This window comes from Mauremys mutica, chromosome 11 (genome assembly GCF_020497125.1).
Source record: "Mauremys mutica isolate MM-2020 ecotype Southern chromosome 11, ASM2049712v1, whole genome shotgun sequence".
Lineage (NCBI taxonomy): Eukaryota > Metazoa > Chordata > Testudines > Geoemydidae > Mauremys > Mauremys mutica.
In genome coordinates, this window is record NC_059082.1 from 24206988 (window position 1) to 24230678 (window position 23691).

Consider the following 23691-nt stretch of genomic DNA (forward strand, 5'->3'; position numbering starts at 1 on the left):
TTGCTTCCATACTGACTCAGGAGGGGAGCACTAACGGCTAAATCAGCATCATTCTTTGGAGCATCTCCTTAGGGTCTCCCATTCTATCACTGATCCTGCAGACCTATGCTTAGCTAATATCATCTGACAAGATCACAGCCCAAGACAAAAGACAGAATGTTCTGAAAAAAGCAGGCCCTTAATTTTTTAGTGACAAAATATGCATAGTTACTACCTTTGAGAGTGGGTAAGTAACTGAGTGCAAATAAATCTGGAACAATGTCAGTTTAGTTAAGCATAGAGCATGAATTTAAATGGGGGCTGTCATAGAATCATAGAAGATCAGGGTTGGAAGGGACCTCAGGAAATCATCTAGTCCAACCCCCTACTCAAAGCAGGACCAATTCCCAACTAAATCATCCCAGCCAGGGTTTTGTCAAGCCTGACCTTAAAAACCTCTAAGGAAGGAGATTTCACCACCTCCCTAGGTAACCCATTCCAGTGCTTCACCACTCTCCTAATGAAATAGTTTTTCCTAATATCCAACCTAAACCTCCCCCACTGCAACTTGAGACCATTACTCCTTGTTCTGTCATCTGGTACCACTGAGAACAGTCCAGATCCATCCTCTTTAGAACCCCCTTTCAGGTAGTTGAAAGCAGCTATCAATCCCCCCTCATTCTTCTCTTCTGCAGACTAAACAATCCCAGTTCCCTCAGCCTCTCCTCATAAATCATGTGTTCCAGCCCCCTAATCATTTTTGTTGCCCTCCGCTGGACTCTTTCCAATTTTTCCACATCCTTCTTGTAGTGTGAGGCTCAAAACTGGGCACAGTACTCCAGACAAGGCCTCACCAATGTTGAATGGAGGGGAATGATCATGTTCCTCGATCTGCTGTCAATTCCCCTACTTATACAGCCCAAAATGCCGTTAGCCTTCTTGGCAACAAGGGCACACTGTCGACTCATATCCAGCTTCTCGTCCACTGTAACCCCTAGGTCCTTTTCTACAGAACTGCTGCCTAGCCATTTAGTCCCTAGTCTGTAGCAGTGCATGGGATTCTTCCGTCCTAAGTGCAGAACTCTGCACTTGTCCTTGTTGAACCTCATCAGGTTTCTTTTGGCCCAATCCTCTAATTTATCTAGGTCCCTCTGTATCCTATCCCTACCTTCCAGCGTATCTACCACTCCTCCCAGTTTAGTGTCATCTGCAAACTTGCTGAGAGTACAGTCCATGCCATCCTCCAGATCATTAATGAAGATATTGAACAAAACCGGCCCCAGGACTGACCCTTGGGACACTCCACTTGACACCAACTGCCAACTAGGCATGGAACCATTGATCACTACCCTTGAGCGTGACGATCTAGCCAGCTTTCTACCCACCTTATAGTCCAATTCATCCAGCCCATACTTCTTTAACTTGCCGGCAAGAATAATGTGGGAGACCGTATCAAAAGCTTTGCTAATGTCAAGGAATAACACATCCACTGCTTTCCCCTCATCCACAGACCCAGTTATCTCCTCATAGAAGGCAATTAGGTTAGTGAGGCATGACTTGCCCTTGGTGAATCCATGCTGACTGTTCCTGATCACTTTCTTCTCCTCTAAGTGCTTTAAAATCGATTCCTTGAGGACCTGCTCCATGATTTTTCCAGGGACTGAAGTGAGGCTGACTGGCCTGTAGTTCTCTGGATCCTCCTCCTTCCCTTTTTTAAAGATGGGCACTACATTAGTCTTTTTCCAGTCATCCGGGACCTCCCCCGATCGCCATGAGTTTTCAAAGATAATGGCCAATGGCTCTGCAATCACATCCGCCAACTCCTTTAGCACCCTCAGATGCAGCGCATCCGGCCCCATGGATTTGTGCTCATCCAGCTTTTCTAAACAGTCCAAAACCACTTCTTTCTCCACAGAGGGCTGGTCAACTTCTCCCCATGCTGTCTGGGAGCTGATATTGTTCATGAAGACAGAGGCAAAAAAAGCATTGAGTACATTAGCTTTTTCCACATCCTCTGTCACTAGGTTGCCTCCCTCATACAGTAAGGGTCCCACACTTTCCTTGACTTTCTTCTTGTTGCTAACATACCTGAAGAAACCCTTTTTGTTACTCTTAACATCTCTTGCTAGCTGCATCTCCAAGTGTGATTTGGCCTTCCTGATTTCACTCCTGCATACCTGAGCAATTTTTTTATACTCCTCCCTGGTCATTTGTCCAATCTTCCACTTCTTGTAAGCTTCTTTTTTGCATTTAAGATCAGCAAGGATTTCACTGTTAAGCCAAACTGGTCGCCTGCCATATTTACTATTCTTTCTACACATTGGGATGGTTTGTTCCTGCAACCTCAATAAGGATTCTTTAAAATACAGTCAGCTCTCCTGGACTCCTTTGCCCCTCATGTTATTCTCCCAGGGGATCCAGCCTATCAGTTCCCTGAGGGAGTCAAAGTCTGCTTTTCTGAAGTCCAGGGTCCGTATTCTGCTGCTCTCCTTTCTTCCTTGTGTCAGGATCCTGAACTCGACCATCTCATGGTCACTGCCTCCCAGGTTCCTATCCACTTTTGCTTCCCCTACTAATTCTTCTGGTTTGTGAGCAGCAGGTCAAGAAGAGCTCTGCCCCTAGTTGGTTCCTCCAGCACTTGCACCAGGAAATTGTCCCTTACACTTTCCAGAAACTTCCTGGATTGTCTATGCACCGCTGTATTGCTCTCCCAGCAGATATCAGGGTGATTAAAGTCTCCCATGAGAACCAGGGCCTGCGATCTAGTAACTTCTGTTAGTTGCCAGAAGAAAGCCTCGCCACCTCATCCCCATGGTCTGGTGGTCTGTAGCAGACTCCCACCACGACATCACCCTTGGTGCTCGCACTTCTAAACTTAATCCAGAGACTTTCAGGTTTTTCTGCAGTTTCATACCGGAGCTCTGAGCAGTCATACTGCTCTCTTACATACAATGCAACCCCCCCCACCTTTTCTGCCCTATCTGTCCTTCCTGAACAGCTTATATCCATCCATGACAGTACTCCAGTCATGTGAGTTATCCCACCAAGTCTCTGTTACTCCAATCACATCATAATTCCTTGACTGTGCCAGGACTTCGAGTACTCCCTGCTTGTTTCCCAGGCTTCTTGCATTTGTGTATAGGCACTTAAGATAACTCACTGATTGTCCCGCTGTCTCAGGATGAGACAGGAGTCCTCCCCTCTTGTGCTCTCCTGCTCGTGCTTCCTCCCGGTATCCCATTTCCCCACTTACCTCAGGGCTTTGGTCTCCTTCCCTCCATGAACCTAGTTTAAAGTCCTCCTCACTAGGTTAGCCAGCCTGCTTGTGAAGATGCTCTTCCCTCTCTTCGTTAGGTGGAGCCCATTTCTTCCTAGCACTCCTCCTTCTTGGAACATCATCCCATGGTCAAAGAATCCAAAGCCTTCTCTCCGACACCACATGCATAGCCATTCGTTAACTTCCACAATTTGACGGTCTCTACCCTTGCCTTTTCCTTGCACAGGGAGGATGGAAGAGAACACCACTTGCTCCTCAAACTCCTTTATCCTTCTTCCCAGAGCCATGTAGTCTGCAGTGATCCGCCCAAGGTCATTCTTGACAGTAGCATTGGTGCCCATGTGGAGAAGCAGGAAGAGGTAGCAATCTGAGGGCTCGATGAGTCTTGGCAGTCTCTCAGTCACATTGTGAATTGTAGCTCCTGGCAAGCAGCAGACCTCTTGGTTTTCCCGGTCAGGGCGGCAGATAGATGACTCAGTCCCACTGAGGAGGGAATCCCTGACCACCACCACCCGCTTCCTTCTCTTGGGAGCAGTGGTCGTGGAACCCCCATCCCTAGAATAGTGCTTCTCATGCCTTCCAATTGGTGGAGTCTCCTTCTGCTCCCTTCCCTCAGATGTGTCATCTAGTCCACTCTCTGCATTAATACCTGTGGAGAGAACATGAAAACGGTTGCTCATCTGTATCTCCATTGCTGGTACATTGCTCTTTTTTCTTCTGGAGGTCACATACTGCCAAATTTCTTCACCGTCCCTCTGTCCCCGCTGCGCAGCCTGCTCTGATTCTTCAGAATGTTGTGCCCGTAGAAGCATACCCTGACATCTGTCCAGGAAATCTTCATTTTCTCTTATACAACTCAGGGTCAATACTTGTTTCTCCAGACCTCGACCCTTCTCTTTCAATATGGAAACCAGCTTGCACTTTGTACAAACAGTCGCTTCTGTCCTGTGGAAGAAACCTCTGCAGGTTACAACAGCTGAACACTCACCTTCCATATTACCTTCCTTCTAAGAGCTTCCTCAGCTGTTGCAGTAACTACTCAGAGAAGCCCACAGGATGAAAGCCTCAATGGGCTCTCCCTAGGCGAACTCTCCGGCAAACTCCCTCTGTTAGCCTCCGCTGTTTGTCTCTCAGCTGGTTCGCTTCTGGCTGCCTTTTATAACAGGCCCACTCAAGGCCCACCTGGAACAAAACACTCCCAGTTCACACTTTTCAAACAGTCAAGCACACGGTCAAACTGACAAACTGTCCCCACAACAGACACTCAGATACTTACCAACACAGCCCCCATAATGCAGCTCTTAGTGTACCTCCTCTGGGACAGGTCCCAGGCAAACTCCCTCTGTTAGCCTCCACTGTTTGCCATCAAGTGATTTAAAAAAATGAATCACGATTAATCGCATGATTAAAAAAATTAGTCGCGATATTAAACAATAACAGAATACCATTTATTTAAAGAATTTTGGATGTTTTCTACATTTTCAAATATATTGATTTCAATTACAACACAGAATCAAAGTGTACTGTGCTCCCTTTATATTTATTTTTATTACAAATATTTACACTGTAAAAAGCAAAAGAAATAGTACTTTTCAATACAGCTCATACAAGTAATGTAGCAATCTTTTTATCATGAAAGTTGAATGTACAAATGTAGAATTATGTACCAAAAAAACTGCATTCAAAAATAAAACCATGTAAAACTGTAGAGCCTACAAGTCCATTCAGTCCTACTTCAGCCAATTGCTCAGACAAAGAAGTTTGGTTACATTAGCAGGAGATAATGCTGCCCACTTCTTGTTTACAATGTCACCTGAAAGTGAAAACAGGTGTTCACATGGCACTGTTGTAGCTGGGGTCTCAAGATATTTATGTGCCAGATGCCCTAATGATTCATCTTCAACCACCATTCTATAGGACATGCATCCATGCTGATGATGGGTTCTGCTCGATAATGATCAAAAGCAGTGCGGACTGATGCATGTTCATTTTCATCACCTGAATCAGATGCCATCAGCAGAAGGTTGATTTTCTTCTTTGGTGGTTCAGATTCTGTAGTTTCCTCATTGGAGTGTTGCTCTTTTAAGACTTCTGAATGCATGCTCCACACCTCATCCCTATTAGATTTTGGAAGGCACTTCAGATTCTTAAACCTTGGGTCAAGTGCTATAGCTATTTTTAGAAATCTCACATTGGTACCTTCTTTGCGTTTTGTCAAATCTTCAGTGAAAGTGTTCTTAAAATGAACAACATGTGCTGGCTCATTGTCCGAGACTGCTATAACGTGAAATACGGTATATGGCAGAATGCAGGTAAAACAGAACAGGATACATACAATTATCCCCCAAGGAGTTCAGTCACAAGTCTATTTAATGCGTTATTTTTTTAACGAGCATCAGCATGGAAGCATCCTCTGGAATGATGGCCAAAGCATGAAGGGGCATAAGAATGTTTAGCATATCTGGCATGTAAATACCTTCCAATGCCGGCTACAAAAGTGCCATACGAACACTTGTTCTCACTTTCAGGTGACATTGTAAATAAGAAGCAGGCAGCAGTGTCTCCCATAAATGTAAACAAACTTGTTTGTTTTAGCGATTGGCTGAACAAGAAGTAGTACTGAGTGGACTTGTAGCCTCTAAAGTTTTACATTGTTTTGTTTTTGAGCATAGTTATGAAACAACAAAAATCTACATTTTTAAATTACACTTTTATGATAAAGGGAGTGCACTACAGTACTTGTATGAGGTGACTTGAAAAATACTATTTATTTTATTTATCATTTTTACAGTGCAAATATTTGTAAAAATAATATAAAGTGAGCACTGTGCACTTTGTATTCTGTGTTATAATAGAAATCAATATATTTGAAATTGTAGAAAAACATCCAAAAATATTTAATAAATTTCAATTGGCATTTGATTATTTAACAGTACGATTAATCACGATTAATTTTTTTTTAGTTAATCGAATGAGTTAACTGTGATTAATAGACATCCCTAATTTAGATGGAAGATTTTTCCCACAATTAATCCAAACTAAACTAGCTTATGCTCAGCATTAGTCCAGATAGATCATTTCCATTTTGACAAGCTACATCTATAGTACTGTAGCATTTACTCAATTGACATTCCAATCAATACTTGTCCCCTAGCTGATTATTATCTAAGTATATTAATTTGATATACATATCACATGTGCTTTGTCATTGTTATTCATCTCTGACATTTTATTTTTGCATTTTAAAGGCTGGTGTTACAAGCGATTGGACAAATGTTATTGTTTGTTTGATATTTATATATGCTTATACACATGAACTAAAGGAAAAATATCTCTAGTCACCTTGGGAATTTATACAGAAAAATGACTACTGTTGTGCTTTTTGGTCAAAAAGATTTGAAATATTCTTTTGAACCAGACAGTTATGGGATCCTTCATGCAATTAACTTGTGACTAGCTACTAAAGCAGTGGCTAGAATATTGTTGTGGAAAAATCTCCAGGGTCTCAGCTTGCCTAGATAATACGGAAACTGAACAGAATACCAAACTGATTGCATAAAATCTTGTTTGGTTTTAAATCTCTGACTTATACAAAGAGTCTTAGAGTTTGTTTATATTCTAATTTGTATCAACTGAGGCATAACAAAAGCTGTGCAGCCACTTAGTATTTGTTTAAAACACCATTCTAAATAAAGCAATTTCCTTAAAGTTAAAATAGAGGTGAGCTGATTTTTGCAGCAAATAGGATTTTGTTCCAATTTAGTAAACAGTTCATGTAATATTTCCTTTGTGTCATATGCCTCATTGAACAGGGCTGCTTAATAAGGCATTATTTCAGTGTCAGAGCCCAAACACTTTCAACATATAAACTCATTAAGATCAGAACACTGACAATCGTATTGCAGTCTCTATTGACTGCTGAAAAAACCCTAGACTCTTTCCTTAGCAAGCTAATACTGGAGAAATTATCACTTGATATGTAATGTATAGCATGCCATATCTGGGATGTCTGTGTAACAAGTGTGCTTAAAGCAGCAATAGAAGTCCTAAAAGCTCTTCCCGCAGTACTCAAAAATCCTGTGGCCCAATTATCCGGTCAGTCATGCACATGCAGCTCACACTGAAGTCAACAGGAGTGCTGTGTGCAGGACTAACTGGATATTCAGACACCTATAATTTGTGTCTTTCATCCTGCTATGCTTAAAACAATGGTGTAAACCTGTTCTTCCAGCTTGCAGTTTGGAGTTTGCACAATAGCTCAGACTTCCCAATTATCACATTAAAAAGCTCAAGGAAGCATTTTGAAAATATTTCTGTATTCTTTATCTGTTATCAGTTCTGTGCATGCCATTGCTATGGTATTTTGGATGGGATTTTTGGTGGGGATGGGTAAGTAAGTACAAATGGAAGTCATCCCAACCTTCTTCCAAAACTTCAGCCAAACTATAGACCCAGCTATCAGAGGAGCTGGATATCCACAGCTCCTATTGATCTCAGTTAGAGTTTTGTCTGTTAAGTTCCTATGAAAATCAGGCCCTTTTGGTAGACAATTAGAATCACCATTATAATTTGTGTTGTGGTAGGGGCTAGGCTCCCTAGTTAGGGAACTGAGCACTGAGGGTACACACACAATGAAAAAACAGCCTCTGCCTCAAAGGTCTTACAACCTATGTAAACTCCAATATGCAGTAATAGAGAATGCTGTCAACTGTTACATCTGCATTTCAGGCAAGGTGCAGCAGTTCTTCTGCTGTGGCTGGAGGAGAATGAATCCTTCCCTGGCTGTGGATTGGCAATGGAGCTGCTTTGCTGTCACTATTGCAATCCCTACTGTTTCTGCAGCCCCCTTTTTCAGAGCTCCTATTGGCTGATGGGGCTACATAGCATCAGCTCTACCAGCCCTTCCCCAACACCTCTCCTGATATGCTCCTATTCTGCCCATCAAACCCAACCACACAGGGAAACCCAAAAGTCCACACATAGCGAAGTGGTATGTAGAACATCTGCAAGTGTTCCCCAAATCCTGCCACCTCCTCTCTGCAGTGGAAGTGCACGAGTCTAGGCTCCTCAATGGCCATGGAGAATGGGGTGAAGTTTGCCGGGTTGGATAATTTGCCAAATACAATGTCACCATACCCATGGTTGGGAGATCATGTAGCATACAGACTTAAATATATTAGTGCACTTGATGAGGCTTTTCTTTTAAAAGCTTCCCCCTCTTGTCTGGTTAGAGGATGCTTCAGGAGAGGCTTTCCCCATCCTTCAGCTTATAGGAATCTTCTTGGAGGGCGTCTCCATTCCCTTTTGCCCAGGAGAAGGTGTATTTTAGGGAGTATTCATAGGCCTCATCCTATTAGCAGCAAGTATGAATGCTGGGTTCACTACTATGAGTCTGGAAGAAGAATGTAGGCATTGGGACATGACTACCAGGGAAGACCTCATCAATAGTGTGATGAGATACCATCCTCAAAAGTTCAGAAAGGGAGAGTTAACCAAAGCTCTGAAAAAAGTTCCTGGATTGATTTGTGCCTCTTCTTTTACAGGGCAGAGCTTAGTCTAATTCATCCACTATAGTGGAACAAGAAGAGTTGCATATAGTGCATATAGTGCAACAAGAAGAGTAAAATTTTTTACTCTTGTGATAAAATGCTCAACTTTAACTTTGCCTTTATCAGGATTGGATGGTTTGGTTTTTTCTGTGCAGTAGAGAGGGAATTTATTACAGTGATAAAATGGCAGTGGGGGGCTTAGATTGGCAACTGCATTATGTCCTGTGAACAGACGACAGCTCAGAAGCCACAACGAGCAGGACTTTTTTCTGCTTAATCAGTAGGGTCCGTTTCAGAGAACATGGCCTTTTCAGTCAATCCACCATTCATTTAGATTGTCAGGTTCAGCCATGGAATTTGTTGCTGTTAGAATTGGATGAACATTGGGCATGTAGACTTGGAGAATGTTTGCCTAGGCTGAAGTTCAAATGAAGAGCTGCCACTTCTTGGGAGATTCTCGATATTTAAATACCTCGTGGTAAATATCCTGTGGAAGGGGCATCACAGCAGAATAGTTTGGAAAAAAGATGATAATAGAAACAAACAATTTGATTTTCCCTTGACCCTTATTGTAGAAGGCCTTTGAAATGTGAACAAGGCAGAGTAGGAATTTTGTTGCGCTTACCTTTCATAGATGATCAGGGTTGGAAGGGACCTCAGGAGGTCATCTAGTCCAACCCCCTGCTCAGAACAGGACCAATCCCCAGACAGATTTTTGCCCCAGATCCCTAAATGGCCCCCATAAGGATTGAACTCACAACCCTGGGTTTAACAGGCCAATGCTCAAACCACTGAGCTATCTTTATTTTTTAAGTTTCTAAAAAGCATTATGATCCTAGAAAGAATTCTGGTTCTTCATTAAGTCTTCAATAAGCTAATTCTGAAATACAGTATTAGCTACCCATTACTTAAGGATAACTGAGGTATATTGTGGATGAAATACTTAGATTTACTGTCTGCCTTCTAGTCTGTCACTGCTCCAACACCTCAGCACAGTGTACTCTTCTGGTAACATTCATCTGTATGTTCCACGAAGTGTTGCATTTGCTGGTCTCTGACTAAACACAAATGTGCCAGTGATTGACATCCCTGCTCTCCAGCAGGAGAGATACAGTGTGACATAAGTGGTGCAGTATAACATGGATAAGAAGAACAAGGAAATTGAAAGAACCCCCACCGTTTTCTTAAAAGTGGTAGAAAATATGTTTAAAATGCTCCAAAGAGCTTCTCTTTCTAAAGAAGAACAGAAATTGGTTTAAAAAAATCCTGAAGGGTCTCCATTAATCCTCTGCAGGGCCAGAATCCTGAAAAGCAGGTGGAGGAGATGCATTATTCAAGTGCTGATGCTTGGAGATGATCATAATGCCTCCTGGGAGCTAGGGGAGCATACAGAGCAGGAGGCCACAGGTGCAACCCCTGCTCCCTGCAGTGTCCTCTCTCCAGCATGAATCAAGCAGGAGCATAGCTTTGCCTAGTCATGCGCCTTATGGGAACACTGCCTATCTTAGGGTTTCTTACCCTGCTCACCATCACACTGCTGTGCTCCCTTTTCCACTCATACTGGAATGGCCATAAATTGACTCATATTATAATATCTATAAACAGCCTCCACTCTCTAGAGGTTGGCAGATGCCCTATAGTCAGTAGTCCAGATTGTGAGGCTTAAGTCTTGGCCTCCACTAGAGGTGGGGTGCAGAGGAAGGTTCCGAGGTGTGGGTTCTAATTTGTACCAGCTGATAGTAATTTCCAAGGGAAAATGTGTCAGCAGGGGATAGCCATGGTGCAGGGTTCTCCAGCCACCCTGCACTAATTGCCCAATGGGAATTCCCTTCACCCTTTCCTCATATACATGTCCTTCACATCCAAAAGCTTGCTGGTTGATACACAGAGAGAAGGGGGGTTTGGACCTTCGCCAGGTAGCTGCAGGAAGCAATGCCTGAAATTCCCAGTGAGAATGTGCCTGGCTCCTGCTCAGGGGCTCAAGGAGGCTGTCTCCTTGCACCTTTTTCCATGTTTTAGCCCCCAGACAAGGCTCGTCACTGGTGAGCCCAAGGATTTAGTTATTTCCTTATGCTCATGATAATTTTAGTCCCAAATTAAATTGTCTCCAGCTGGCATCTCTTGCATAAATATTCAGCCATGTCTAAACATTGTTGTTTCAGCTGTTGCAAAAGCTGCAAAAGAAACTTGTACAACAGATGCTGCAAAATTCATCAAACTTGTAATTTTCAAAACATTTGGTGTTTTTACCATTAAATTTGTGTCTCGGTTTTGCTTGAGAAAACACAACTCTCAGAGTAGTTTTATTGTTCATATTACAGTCCTTTCCTTGATTGAATTTACTAATATTATCAGACAAGAATAGTGATACTTGACCAAATTTACAATCCCAATTATAGAAGTATGCACCAAGCATATGAGTGTTGCATTACTGTACTACTACCCTTTATTTTCATCGTGGTGCTAATTGCAAAGCCACTCTAAAGTTTGTAAAGATAAATAGCAATGACAGCTCAGTCAAAAATTAGTATCTGTGCCTTGAGTCACATAAAATCACAGTTTGTAAAATATATCAAGGAGGCATTGTATTAACTTTGAAGCCATTAGTGATCAAGCAGAATGTGAAGGCAGAATGTGACATTTCAAAATATTTAGGTGGAAATAGGAAGGAAAACCTGAAACTTCAAAGTTAAAGCTGAGCTATTCAGCAGATGGGATTTTTTTTAAAGCACTGCCACAGTTTAGGACATTAATAAAGCTACTGTAGCAATTTGAGCTTTTGTTACTCGGGTGACTACTCTTTGGTTTCCAGCACTCTGTGTCAGGGCTGGAATCATGATGACAGCATTAGCACTGAGTTTCTACACAAGGACACAAGTGATCTCAGAAGGTCACTCATAGGGCTGTTTGCTCTTGGATTGATAATGAGAAGACAATCACAAGCAGTGTGACTTATTTGTCCAGTGGTGCAAGGGCTGTGCTGCAGGCCATTGTATGGTCTTCTCCCTCCCCCCCACCCCCATTTAGATTTTGTTGCTATCAGCAGTGGAACAATGCACAGAAAACAAATCAATGAGCAGTGGAATAGCAGAAAATACTGTGGGCTTTTAAATGCATCATTGTCTCACGTTACTTGAATTCCTGTTGCCACTCAGTGTTCTCTCTTAATGTTACCAGCTATACCAGTTTGCTATAAACCAACAAAACAAAACAAAAGTTTAACCTATTGTCAATCTTATATAATTTCATACTATTTTATTGGGTGGAATGCAAAAAAAAAAAGATAAATTTGAGGCTATATATGAGTTTAAATATTTTAAAGACACTGATACCTTGGTTAACTTACTGGAAAATATATATCAATGGTAAACAACACTGATCAACAAATTGACAAATAATTTTAGTTGGAGGAGCTGATCTAAAGAGCCATGAAAGTTCTCCTTAATTGTGTATATTTTGAATGATCTCACAATGGAAATAGATGGCCTTCACTGAATTCAAAGTTTTGTGGCTTTCTCAAACTATTGCTCTGAGGGATCACAAACTATTGCAAATAATTGAATCCCATTGTTTTTTCAACCAAAGGATAGCCTGTTTTAGAATGCCTCTTCCACCCCCCACCCCCACCCCCACCCCCACCCCATGGCTTTCACATGGCCTTATTTTAGGTGGAACTGCTAACAAAGTTTGGGTTAGGTTGCCTAACACTTTCCATTATAAGCTCTTGTTTTCAGTCATTTAGCATAACTTTAATTGTGTCAAAGTTAGATTCAGGACTCACAGTTTGTCAGACCACTCTGTTTTATTAGCACAGCGCTCTGCTAATAACACCCAGATAACGTGAGCACCATGCAAGACACAAACTATCTTATTTATACACAGGGCCGCCCAGAGGGGGGGGCAAAGGGGGCAATTTGCCCCGGGCCCCGGGCTCCGCAGGGGCCCCCAAGCGAACAGCTGAGGCTCCCGCCTCCGCCCCTCTCCTGGAGCCCTAGCGCATCAAGCGGCGTCCTCAGAGAGCTCCGCAGCGAGTCTCTGCCGGGGCCCCTGAGCCCCGCCCCGCTCCGACCCGCGTGGTGAGGGGACGGGGCTGGGAGCTCCAGGCTGAGCTCAGCTCCCTCCGCTCGGCGTGGAGCTTGCAGCCCCGCCCCCTCACCACGCGGCTCTGAGCAGGACGGAGCTCAGGCCCCGCTGGAGACACGCTGTGGCTGTTCAGCGAAGTGCTGAGACTCCGGGTGAGGAGGGAGCCGGGGGTAAGAGGCTGGGGCCAGGGGGGTTGGCTAAGGGGCAGGGAGTCCTGGGGACAGTCAGGGCACAGGGAGGGGGCAGAGGTTGGGGGAGCGGTCAGGGGGCAGGGAATGGGGGGGTTTGGATTGTGGGTGTTCTGGGGGGGGGGAATAGGGTCAGGGCCGCCCAGAGGGGGCAGGGCAAGAGGGCGCAGGAGCTTCTTCGCTCCCGGTCTTCGCCAGCGGGGGGGTCCTTCTGCTCCGGGGAGGAAGGACCCCCCACTGGCAAATTACCGCCGAAGCGGGACCTGCCGCCGACGTGCAGCCCGGTCTTCGGCGGTAATTCGGCGGCGGGGGGCCCTTCCATTCCGGGACTCGCCGCCGAAGTGCCCCGAAGACCCGCGGCGGGGACCCCCCCCCTGCTGCTGAATTACCGCCGAAGCTGGACCCGCCGCCGACGTGCAGCCCGGTCTTCGGCGGTAATTCGGCGGTGGGGGGCCCTTCCGTTCCGGGACTCGCCGCAGAAGTGCCCCGAAGACCCGCAGCAGGCCCCCCCCCGCCGCCAAATTACCACCAAAGACCGGGCTGCATTTCGGCGGCGGGTCCCGCTTCAGCGGTAATTCGGCGGCGGGGGGCTCCCGCCGCGGGTCTTCGGGGCACTTCGGCGGCGGTCCCGGAATGGAAGGGCCCCTCGCCGCCGAAGACCCCGGGCCCCTGGAATCCTCTGGGCAGCCTTGTTTATACAGATAAAAGAGCGAGAATTTAACAAAGGAAGCAGAATCTGATAAGTTTACCTGGGCTAGGCATGCATATCTTATTTCCTTACTATTACCGATCTTCTGTTAATGTTTCACCATTAGCACCATTGTTTATGCCTAATGTTTCTTTTCCTGGCACCTGTATTTCAACATTTCTTATTTCTGCTTAAAGGTACATACAACATTTCTTTAATCCATTCTTATTTTTACAATATAATTCATTCTACTTCCACAATTGTTTGGTCTGAAATTATCCATGCTTGTTCTGTGCCTCAGGTTGAATTTTGTTTGATGTTTCAGCAAAAATGGTTCAGCTATTTATAACAACAAGGTTAGGTAGTAGTAGCTGAGGTGTTGCTCTAATTTGCACCAGCTGGCTGTGGTCTCCAATCTGGGATAGCAAGAGCACAATGTTCTCCAGTCACCCTGCACCAATGGCTGCATGGAGAGAGCTATAGGAACCAGCTACACCAGCACTATGCCGAGTGGGGACTCCCCCACTCCAGGAGAATCCCCAGCAGGAACATGAGTAGAATAAGGCAGATAATCTGCCCCAAAATATTGTATATGGCCACTTGACCTTTTTGAAATACCATGTTTGGCCTGCAAGCTGAAAAGCTGGGACTCCACTGGTATAGGCCACAAATTTCAAACTTGAGTGCATCTACCTAAATCCATAATGAGGCACCTAAATAAGTGGCTGGACTGTCAGAGTTGCTACGCATGTATAACTGCCATTAAAGTTAACAGGAGTTCAGCATCTCTAAGAATCAGGCCATTTATTTAGATTTCTAAACATGGATTTAGGTGCAAACTTTATGCACCCAAGATTGAAATTTTTGGTCATGCATTATTAATATCCTAAACGTATACAGAGTGTGTAATTAAACATACACATAGTAAATTTATTGACTTCTATACTGTGTAGACCTTGATTCACAAATATTTTCTCAATGATGCATTGAGTTATCTGGGGGTAATGTGCCATTAGCTCTAATGGGAAGTGGGTATGTCACCCTTACACATCTCAGTGAACAAATAAATTGCTTGATAGATACATTGCACTACTAGGAACATTTCACAGCACTTCCAAAACAAAAAGGCAATTAACATTAGGCTTCCACTGCTAGAGATGCCATTTGTCTTGACTCAAAAATAAAATGAGTGTGATATTCCTAATGTGATCCCAGATGAACATGGTTGCAAATAAAAAACACTGAAGTTGGCAGATTTAGTTCAAGACTGGCTCAGTGCTATAAAAGAGGATATTACATAGCAGGATTGAGCTATATTGGAAGGAATCATATTGTGACATCTGTCTTCATCATGGCTGGCTTGTAGTCCCCTGGTTCTCAGTCTCTCACCTTTATCATAGCATATACTGTGGACACTGACATAAAATAGTCATGGTGGGAAGCTGGCTGACTGCTTATGTGCTACTGCATGTAACTTAACTGCAAGTCATATCTTGTGATATTGGTGTACGGTGTATCCTCTAAGTTTAAAAATATAGAGAAAAAGAATTTCAATTATTCAAGTGTGATTTGTTGTACCTATTCCTAATGCATTGTATTTTAGGTCTGAATTTCAATAACTAAATATAAATGAAAGGTATTACAAAAACTGTCCAGAGTTAGAAAAAGTTCATTTCTTACTCTAGAACAAAAATCTGCATGGCTTGTAATATCACTACAAACTTTAAGTAGTGTTTTGAGTGAATGAGCCATCAAATACACAAAATTTTAATGAGAACATTTGTATTAAATTCAGAAATGTCTCTTTGTATTCCTGTATTTTGGGAATAGAGTATGGGTTTTGTGTAGAAGTTTTGATAAGGATTTAAACATTGCTGGTAGTGTAGAAACTTTGTCAGCAATTAAGGCAACCATAATATGCTGAGGACTAGTTTTACCCATTAGAACTCTCTTTACTGACAGGATGCACCGTCATCCAGAATATTACTTTGAAGACAAAGCATAAAGGACTGGCTGCACTAGCACTTTGGGGGAAATTTCTCACCATTGCACAACCACGGAACAGTTTCACAAGTGAGAGCAGTGGTGGGAGTACTAGGGTAGACAAGAATGGATGTTTTTATTTCACTGGCCTCCACAGCTACTGTGATCAGAATAGATGACACTGTGGTGAAGACACCTGTGCTGTATCTATACAAATGCTCTCATCATTACTTATGCTGACGATGCAGGTTTCCAGTGAAATCCTAGTAGAATTTATATTACTGGACTTGGAGGATCAGTTTACATCAGCACCCATATTTTTGTATAAACATTCAAATGTTGATGAGCATACAAGTGTCTCTGAACAGCTGGACTACCAAATCATCATAATCAATTATTATAACCACCCCTTGTTTCTACAGGGTCATATGGTAGGTGTACAGACAAAGTAAAGAGGCTGGGTCCCTGCTTTGAGTAGTTTACAAATCCAAGAACTCCATTGCGCCAAGCGGACACAGCCCTATCTGTAGGGGACTCTGCCAAAGTGCTCCACCACATTTAGAACTCAGAGAAGTATCATGCAAAATATACTCCATGGTGCCCTGAGATAGGGTGTAATCTGCATCATCTTTAAAAATGGCACAGCCTCCTCCTGTGTACCTGGCCTGCTAAGTACGCTGGGCCCAGCATAAAGAGGCCATTCCCCCACCTTTCCTTGTCTCCTTTTGGGCAGTGTTCATCCCTGATGTACACAGAGGGAGTCTCTGCACTCTTGCACAGGGTCTGTGATTGTCTCTGGACTCTCTGCAGCTCTCTGGACTCTACATAAAGCCTTCTCCCACACACTGTGTACTAAAGACAATCCAAACCTAAATTGGACAGGCTGTAGCCTTATCATAGGCAAACAGAAGGATTAGGGACAATGAAACTAACACAATACCTGACAGGAGATTGATTGCTTATGCAATGTACAGACAGTGCTAGTTCCCCTTTTATTTTAATTAAGTTGTCTGGGAAATGGGGAGCAGCATGAAGTGCTGGGTTTTGATTGGGGGATAAACACAGTTGCATGGCACATGGGCTCCGGGAGTTCGTTTCCAGACCCAGGTGGCAGTGTGAGAGAATACACAGGCAAGCAGAGTAGTGGGAGACAAAAGGCCTTGGCATTGAAGGTAAGGAGTTGGAACGTATGAGATGTACTGCCACTGAGAGGCCTTTATCCCACTCAACTTCCTTTAGCAGGCCTGCAAATGACCCTAATTCTCCTCAAGGTCTCCTGGCCTCTTCCACTTTCTTCCTCCCCCAAACTATTTGCCTATCCTGACCAGATTCACGAGAGGCCCAATAGACAGTGCTGACTTCCAGTCTGTCTTAATTGAATCTAGTCAGTATTCTACTCAAACTGATGTGACGCCTCTATGTTAGCAGCTACATCTTCAGTCCCTTGATATACTCAGGCATTCATAATAATAATAATAATAATTAATAATTCACTGTGTGCATTTTGCAGTCAGTTTTTGATATCTCACATGGTCTCAGTGCCCAAAGTTCCAGGGCTAAAATAGAAACAAATATTTTCATTTTGACTCTGTATTCTCCTGATTTGTTTTTTTTTTTCTTCAAGTAAAAATAGATTTGTAAAATAGCTCAGCATTTCTCCTGTATTTTTCCTTTTTTTCTGCTTTTAGCATGTTAACTTAGAACCTGACAATCAAGCTACTGTACAGTTAATAGAAGAGAGTTTAATTAGGTTACTTAACAGAAGTCACCATTGGAGCAAACGTTAATGAGATGAAAACATAAGCTCTTCACTGTAACCGTTTATAATTGAAATTGTCCAGTGGACGCTTTTATACACATAGGACCCAATCAAATAATTTGCAAAGAAAACTACTTTAATTGTATTTTAGAAGCTTATCCATTAATTTTGACAGGGCAAGAATTTTTTTGGTGTGTTATTCCTTTATGAACAGATGAAGCTTTTGTATATTTTTCAAGACATATGGTAGCTTTAAGGTATTTTAATAAATGGAGATTTATTTTCTACCTAGGGAACTGTCTGTTGTTTGTATATGGAAAAACTGATCCTAGATCTTGAAGTTTGATGAAGTTTAGATCTAGGACCTAGATCTAGATTTACAAAGGTATTTAGGTACCAAAGATCAAAATAGGTTTCAATGGCCGTTAGATGCCTAAGTATGATATACAGAGCAGGTTAGGTTCCTATTTGCATTTGAAATGCCTAAATACCTTTATAAATCTGATCCCTAGTCTAAAACTTTACTGCCAGCCTCATCTCTAGAATGGGCTCGATTAACACCCTGGAACTACACATACAAATGTTGGGGAAGTTTGGATGCATGTCCATGCCTTTTGACTTGGACCCATTTCTGTTTATATCTAATCACAGCAACAAAGATTGGTGAGTATGGAACAGCTGACCATCTGTTGGTACAATTCAAGAGGAGGAGAAGCAGGGCATCTCTGGGACTCACTTCCCTTCAGTGTATGCCAGTGTGTTTATATGGCATCTGTAGGGCCCTACCACATTCATGGCCATGAAAAACACATCACGGGCTGTGAAATCTGGTCTCCCCACCATGAAATCTGGTCTTTTGTGTGCTTTTACCCTGTACTGTACAGATTTCACAGCGGGGACCAATGTTTCTCAAATTGGGGGTCCTGACCCAAAAGGGAGTTGCAGGAGGGGTGGCAAGGTTATTTGAGGGGGATTGCGGTATTGCCACCTTAACTTCTCTGCTGACTTTGGAGCTGGGCAGCCAGAGAGTGGCAGCTGTTGGCCAGGTGCCCAGCTCTAAAGGCAGGGCCCCAGCAGCAGCAGTGCAGAAGTAAAGGTGACAATACCCTACCATGCCACCGTTATTTCTGCGCAGCTGCCTTCAGAGCTGGGTGGACGGAAAGTGATGGCTGCTGACTGAGGGCCCAGCTCTGCAGGCAGCAACGCAGAAGTAAGGGTCACAATACCACACCATGCCATCCTTACTTCTGCGCTGCTGCTGGAGCAGTACCACAACCCCCCTCTACAATAACCTTGCGACCCCTCCCCCCCACACACACACACACAATTCCTTTTGGGTTTACAATTACAACACCATGAAATTTCAGATTTAAATAGTTGAAATAATGAAATTTATTATTTTTAAAATCCTATAACTGTGAAATTGACCAAAATGGACCGTGAATTTGTTAGGGCCCTAGGCATCTGTCCTGCTGAAACTGAAGACTTTCTTTCCTTTGATTGTACAACTGTTTTATTGCATATTGGGAGATGGGCTGTTCCATTTCCAGCGTTCATTGAGCAATGATGCCTTTTTAAAAACTGAGATACATTTTAAACTGTTTTCTTGGTGCAAAGATGTATCAGTGGAGTTTCCTCAGGGAGCTTTGGGAACATACAAGAAAAGGTGGAGTGAGTTCTCGTCACAAATAGTTTTTTCTATTAAGATAGGACGGGGAAAGCAAACAACATGCCTTACCACTTCGTGTTGCCATTTTCTCCATTGAGAGCTCAGGCAAAAGGGTGACAAAAGCTGACAGCGGGAGATACCTTGTAATCAAGAATATTGATGTGTGTTGAAATGCTAGAAAGTAGATTGTGAGTAAGTGTCTGCAAAAGCGAATATTTCTAGCCTAATTTTGCTACAAACTACAGCTGTTACTAAAGTCAGTGGGAGGATCCCTATGCCTACCTACTAAGTCAGAATTTGGCTCTTTATATAAAAATAAGCCTTTAAGGAATACACTGTACCTAGCTAATGGAAAATAGGATTTTTTTTCTTCAGCTACATGATTGGATTAGAGATAACATAATTTTTATGAAGCATTTTTATTCTTGTGGTAAAATAGTCCTAGCACTGAAGGTTAGGCTCATTTACATTCCAGAGATGAAATTGTATACAAAATTATTACGCAGCAGTTTGAGGAACTACTTAAATGTTTTATTTTGTAAATTTAATGAGAGATTTGAATCTTAGTTGTCAAAATTAAATATGCAGTAGATCTAGCTACTAAATAAATGTTAAAGTATCATTTAAACTTTACTGGACCGTGTGAAACCAACACTTACATTCTCATCAATTTTGCATATCGTGGTTGGGTTAATAAAAGCGCTGAAATCATAGCAACAGTTAAAAGTCTGTGTTTGAATCTGGCTTTGCAATTCATCAAATGTAAAGTTTTCTAGTTTGTTTTATTTTCATCTTTAAAGTGTTGGCTGGGTAACTGTATGGAGAGACGTTAATATGAAGTCAAGTCACACACAAAAATATCTCGCTCTCGCTCTCTTTGGCTTGTTTAACAAAAGTCCAACTCTAACGTTTTCTACATTTTTGCAGTGGCAAAGACATAGAGCAAAGATTGGGAACTGACTGGATAATTAGATGATTTGTGGCTCACTACTATGGTAGTTTAGTGGCTCACTACTATGTAGGTGGTAATCTAGGACAGCAAAATACGATTGACAGAAAACAGTGGGCTGATAGGCACAGAGATTTGCTAGTTTGCCTCAGGCAACAGAACACTAGTACTAGCTTTGGATATTATGCAATTGCACAGTTTATTTTTAAAGGAAATTTTTACACACTTTATTCATAAAAAGGGAACTTGTCCTTCCTTTGATAACTACAGATTGTCAGTATTTTACATGAAATCCATACATGAAGTGTATTGGTATTGATCATAAGCTCTTACCCATTCCTTGGTATGGAAACATTGTAAGAATATACAAAGTTGCCATAATCTAATTGTTCATTCTCTTACTCCCTGTTTGATGGCATAGTCCTTCAGTGCATAGCTGGTGGGAGATAAAGGCATGCATTTCATGGTTCCTTCATCTACAATAAAAAGTTCCACATCCCCCCACACCTGGTCTTCTCTTGCATTCCCTTGTTGTTTAGGTGGACCACACATCAGCATTATTGTTAAAGTGGATTGCCTTCAAGATAGCTTTTACATATGTCTAAAGTTAGGATTATTACAGTTTTTGCAACTATCAAGTAGTGAAGTTCTCTGGTGTTGGAAGTAGAGCTGGGTGAATTTTTTTTTACAGTGAAAAGTGTAGTTTCAGGTGAACCAAAACATTTCACAAATTTGCATCCATTTCACTTAATTGTTTAAGTCTAAACATTTAGAATTTTCTGTTTGAAACCACTTTTCATTTAAAAGCAGCAAAGAATCCTGTGGCACCTTATAGACTAACAGACGTTTTGGAGCATGAGCTTTCATGGGTGAATATCCACTTCGTCACCCACGAAAGCTCATGCTCCAAAACATCTGTTAGTCTATAAGGTGCCACAGGATTCTTTGCTGCTTTTACAGATCCAGACTAACACGGCTACCCCTCTGATACTTTTCATTTAGAACTTTCCATCAATTTTATTTAAAAAAAAAAAGAAAATGAAAAAGCTCAAAATCGAAGTGAAACTTTTTGATTTACCTGAAAAGGGGTGGGTGGGAAGGATTTGAATTTTTGAAACTTCCAAAATAGCTGTAGAGAGGCCCTTTATTCCAAAACCCGAATACAGAGTTGGAATGTGGTTTTAAAAAAATAGAAAATGGCCACATGCAAAGCCTGCTTGCTGGGCCCAGGTGTAAAGTGATCCCTGGAAAAGCACAACTTTACCTGTGCTTTTCATGAAATTGAAGTGCTGTAAGTAAATAGAGTTTACAAGCAACAAATACAGTGTTTAGGAACAGTGCCCCCATTCCCCTCCCCTACTGTAATATAATTTCTGCACAACTGAGATACTGACAAAAATTGCTACCATGGTAAAAAAAATCTTCTAGCTGTCCTGTGTATTGGAAGAAACTTCCCTCCCTTGCATCCCTCGATAGGAATATGTAGGCAAGGTGGAGGCACCAAATTTAAAAAGCAGTTTAATAAAATAACACTATCAAAATGGCTCTTCTATTGGTGGTGCAGAGGAAAAAAATCAACTATATTAAGAGTTGTAGAGGTGTCTTCTCCTTCCCACTACTGCAATTTATTTAGTGTTAACTACACACTATACGAGCAATCTGTTTAGAGCTACAGTAGTCACTTCTTCAGACTTTTCCAATAGTTATGGCTAGCTATTATTTTCTTTTGTTTACCTCATGCTTGCATTTTTATTTCTTGCCTATCTTCTTTTCCAGTGCACTTCATACCACTCTAAGAGGAATCAGAATAAAGGAAGAGAGTTTGATATATAAACTATTAGAATATTCTCCTTTTATTGAATCTTCATTCTTCACTTTGGCAGCAAGACACTATAGCATTCTATTTATGCTGTGAAAGTATTCTCTTTACTTCACAGATAGCTAAAGATCATTTCAGTGGTGGGGGCTTCAAAACGTTTTACATAATTTGTGCCCTGACATTTTCCAGGTGCTGAGAAGCCACAGTTGAAACTGTGGGTGCTGAGTTCCTCTGAGAAATGAGACTACTTGCCCTTAGATGCAAGTACTGTATAATTTATTTCACTAGAGCTAGTAATGTTAGAAATGGCATTGAGACATAAGAATGTTATTTACAATCAGAACTTTATGAAATGTTTTTATTTTCTCTATTCTATAGAACATGAAAAGCAGCGGTTATGCAAGAGCACAGATTATATGAATTTGCACTTCAAAGTGAAATGGTTTTATAATGAGTATGTGCGAGAACTCCCTGCCTTACAGGATGCAGTGCCCGAGTATTCTCTGTAAGTAGTGGGGAGAATTTCCCCTGAGTTTGTGCTCAGCTTGTTAAGTTTTACTTTCTTTAAATATTTATCCATTATAACACTAAAAGCAGAGTGCATTTTAGCTAAGCAGCACTCATAACCCTTTCTTTATACTCTGCACATATTTCCCCGGTAATTCTTTATTCCCGAAAATAAATTATACCACATATTTTAAAAATTGTTAACCATTTCAGATTAATATGTTTATTCAACAATTGCATTTAATAGAAGGGTTTCACAAATGACAAAATCTTAAGGTCAGAGGATCCCAGGGGATGGCAGAAAATGGTGGTATGGCAACAGTATTAGTTATTTGTCGTTATAGTCATTTCATGCCAAAACCTGGAGTAAGATACAGCACTAATGGGCAATAAGAGCAATAAAAGTTTGTATTCCATATGACTAATTTTCTTCTGTTGCTCCTTTTCTTCACTCTTGCTGCAGTTAATTCACGCTTTTAGTCCTATGCTCTATCTTCATTCACATTCCTATGTCTTCTGATTTTTTAGAATTCCAATAACTTGCCTCAGAAAGTTTGGGGGTCTGTCACTGGTTTCCATAGACCATAAATCCAAAACTGCAAATAAAATACACCACAGCTGAGTTTTACCAAAGTAAAACTACCTCCAGCTCATCCCATTATTAGTAAGAATCCAAACGTATGCTAAAAAAAACACACAAAAAAGCCCAAAACCGATGGAATCATTCTTGATAAAGGACACTTTCTAATTATCAGCAGATAGACGCTCACATGCTCATGCACCTTGATCTGTGCATGATGTTCCCAAACCTACTTGGTTGGAGAGGGAACAGAGGGGAAAAAGTTCATATTCCTTCAGCCCCACAGAGATTCCTTAGAAAAGATAATACAGCCTCATTATCTTTGCTATCGAGAGCCCCCATTGCAAGGGCTTTAGGGGCAGACACAGTCTGCGGGCTCCCTAAGTAATATGATTCCAAATGCTTCCAGGATGATTCCAAATGCTCACCCGGGGCTAGAACTGTTTGCCGCCTACACTTCTCCCATGTGCTACATGGTGATCCACAGGGTTTCTAGGCAGATCTCATGGTCAATTCTGTGGCATTGACAAACTCCCAATAAATTAATGAGGAAGGCACTCCAGGAAAGAACCCTTACAGCTGTCTTTGCTCAGAATTCCTTCCTATACTTTCAACTGTGGGAATGGGTTATGAGGTCCCATATGTTTATCTACATATTCAT

The 23691-nt window shown here is 42.1% G+C and overlaps 1 protein-coding gene across 2 annotated transcripts in view; it reads left to right on the forward strand.

Moving 5' to 3' along the window:
• Positions 1-23691, forward strand: part of UNC13C (unc-13 homolog C) — a 408349-nt gene that overhangs the window by 281968 nt on the left and 102690 nt on the right. For both annotated transcript variants that reach the window (XM_044979553.1, XM_044979552.1), the window contains one exon: positions 22322-22448. In XM_044979553.1, coding sequence (XP_044835488.1) covers positions 22322-22448 — 127 coding nt within the window. The remainder of the gene's footprint in view (positions 1-22321; positions 22449-23691) is intronic.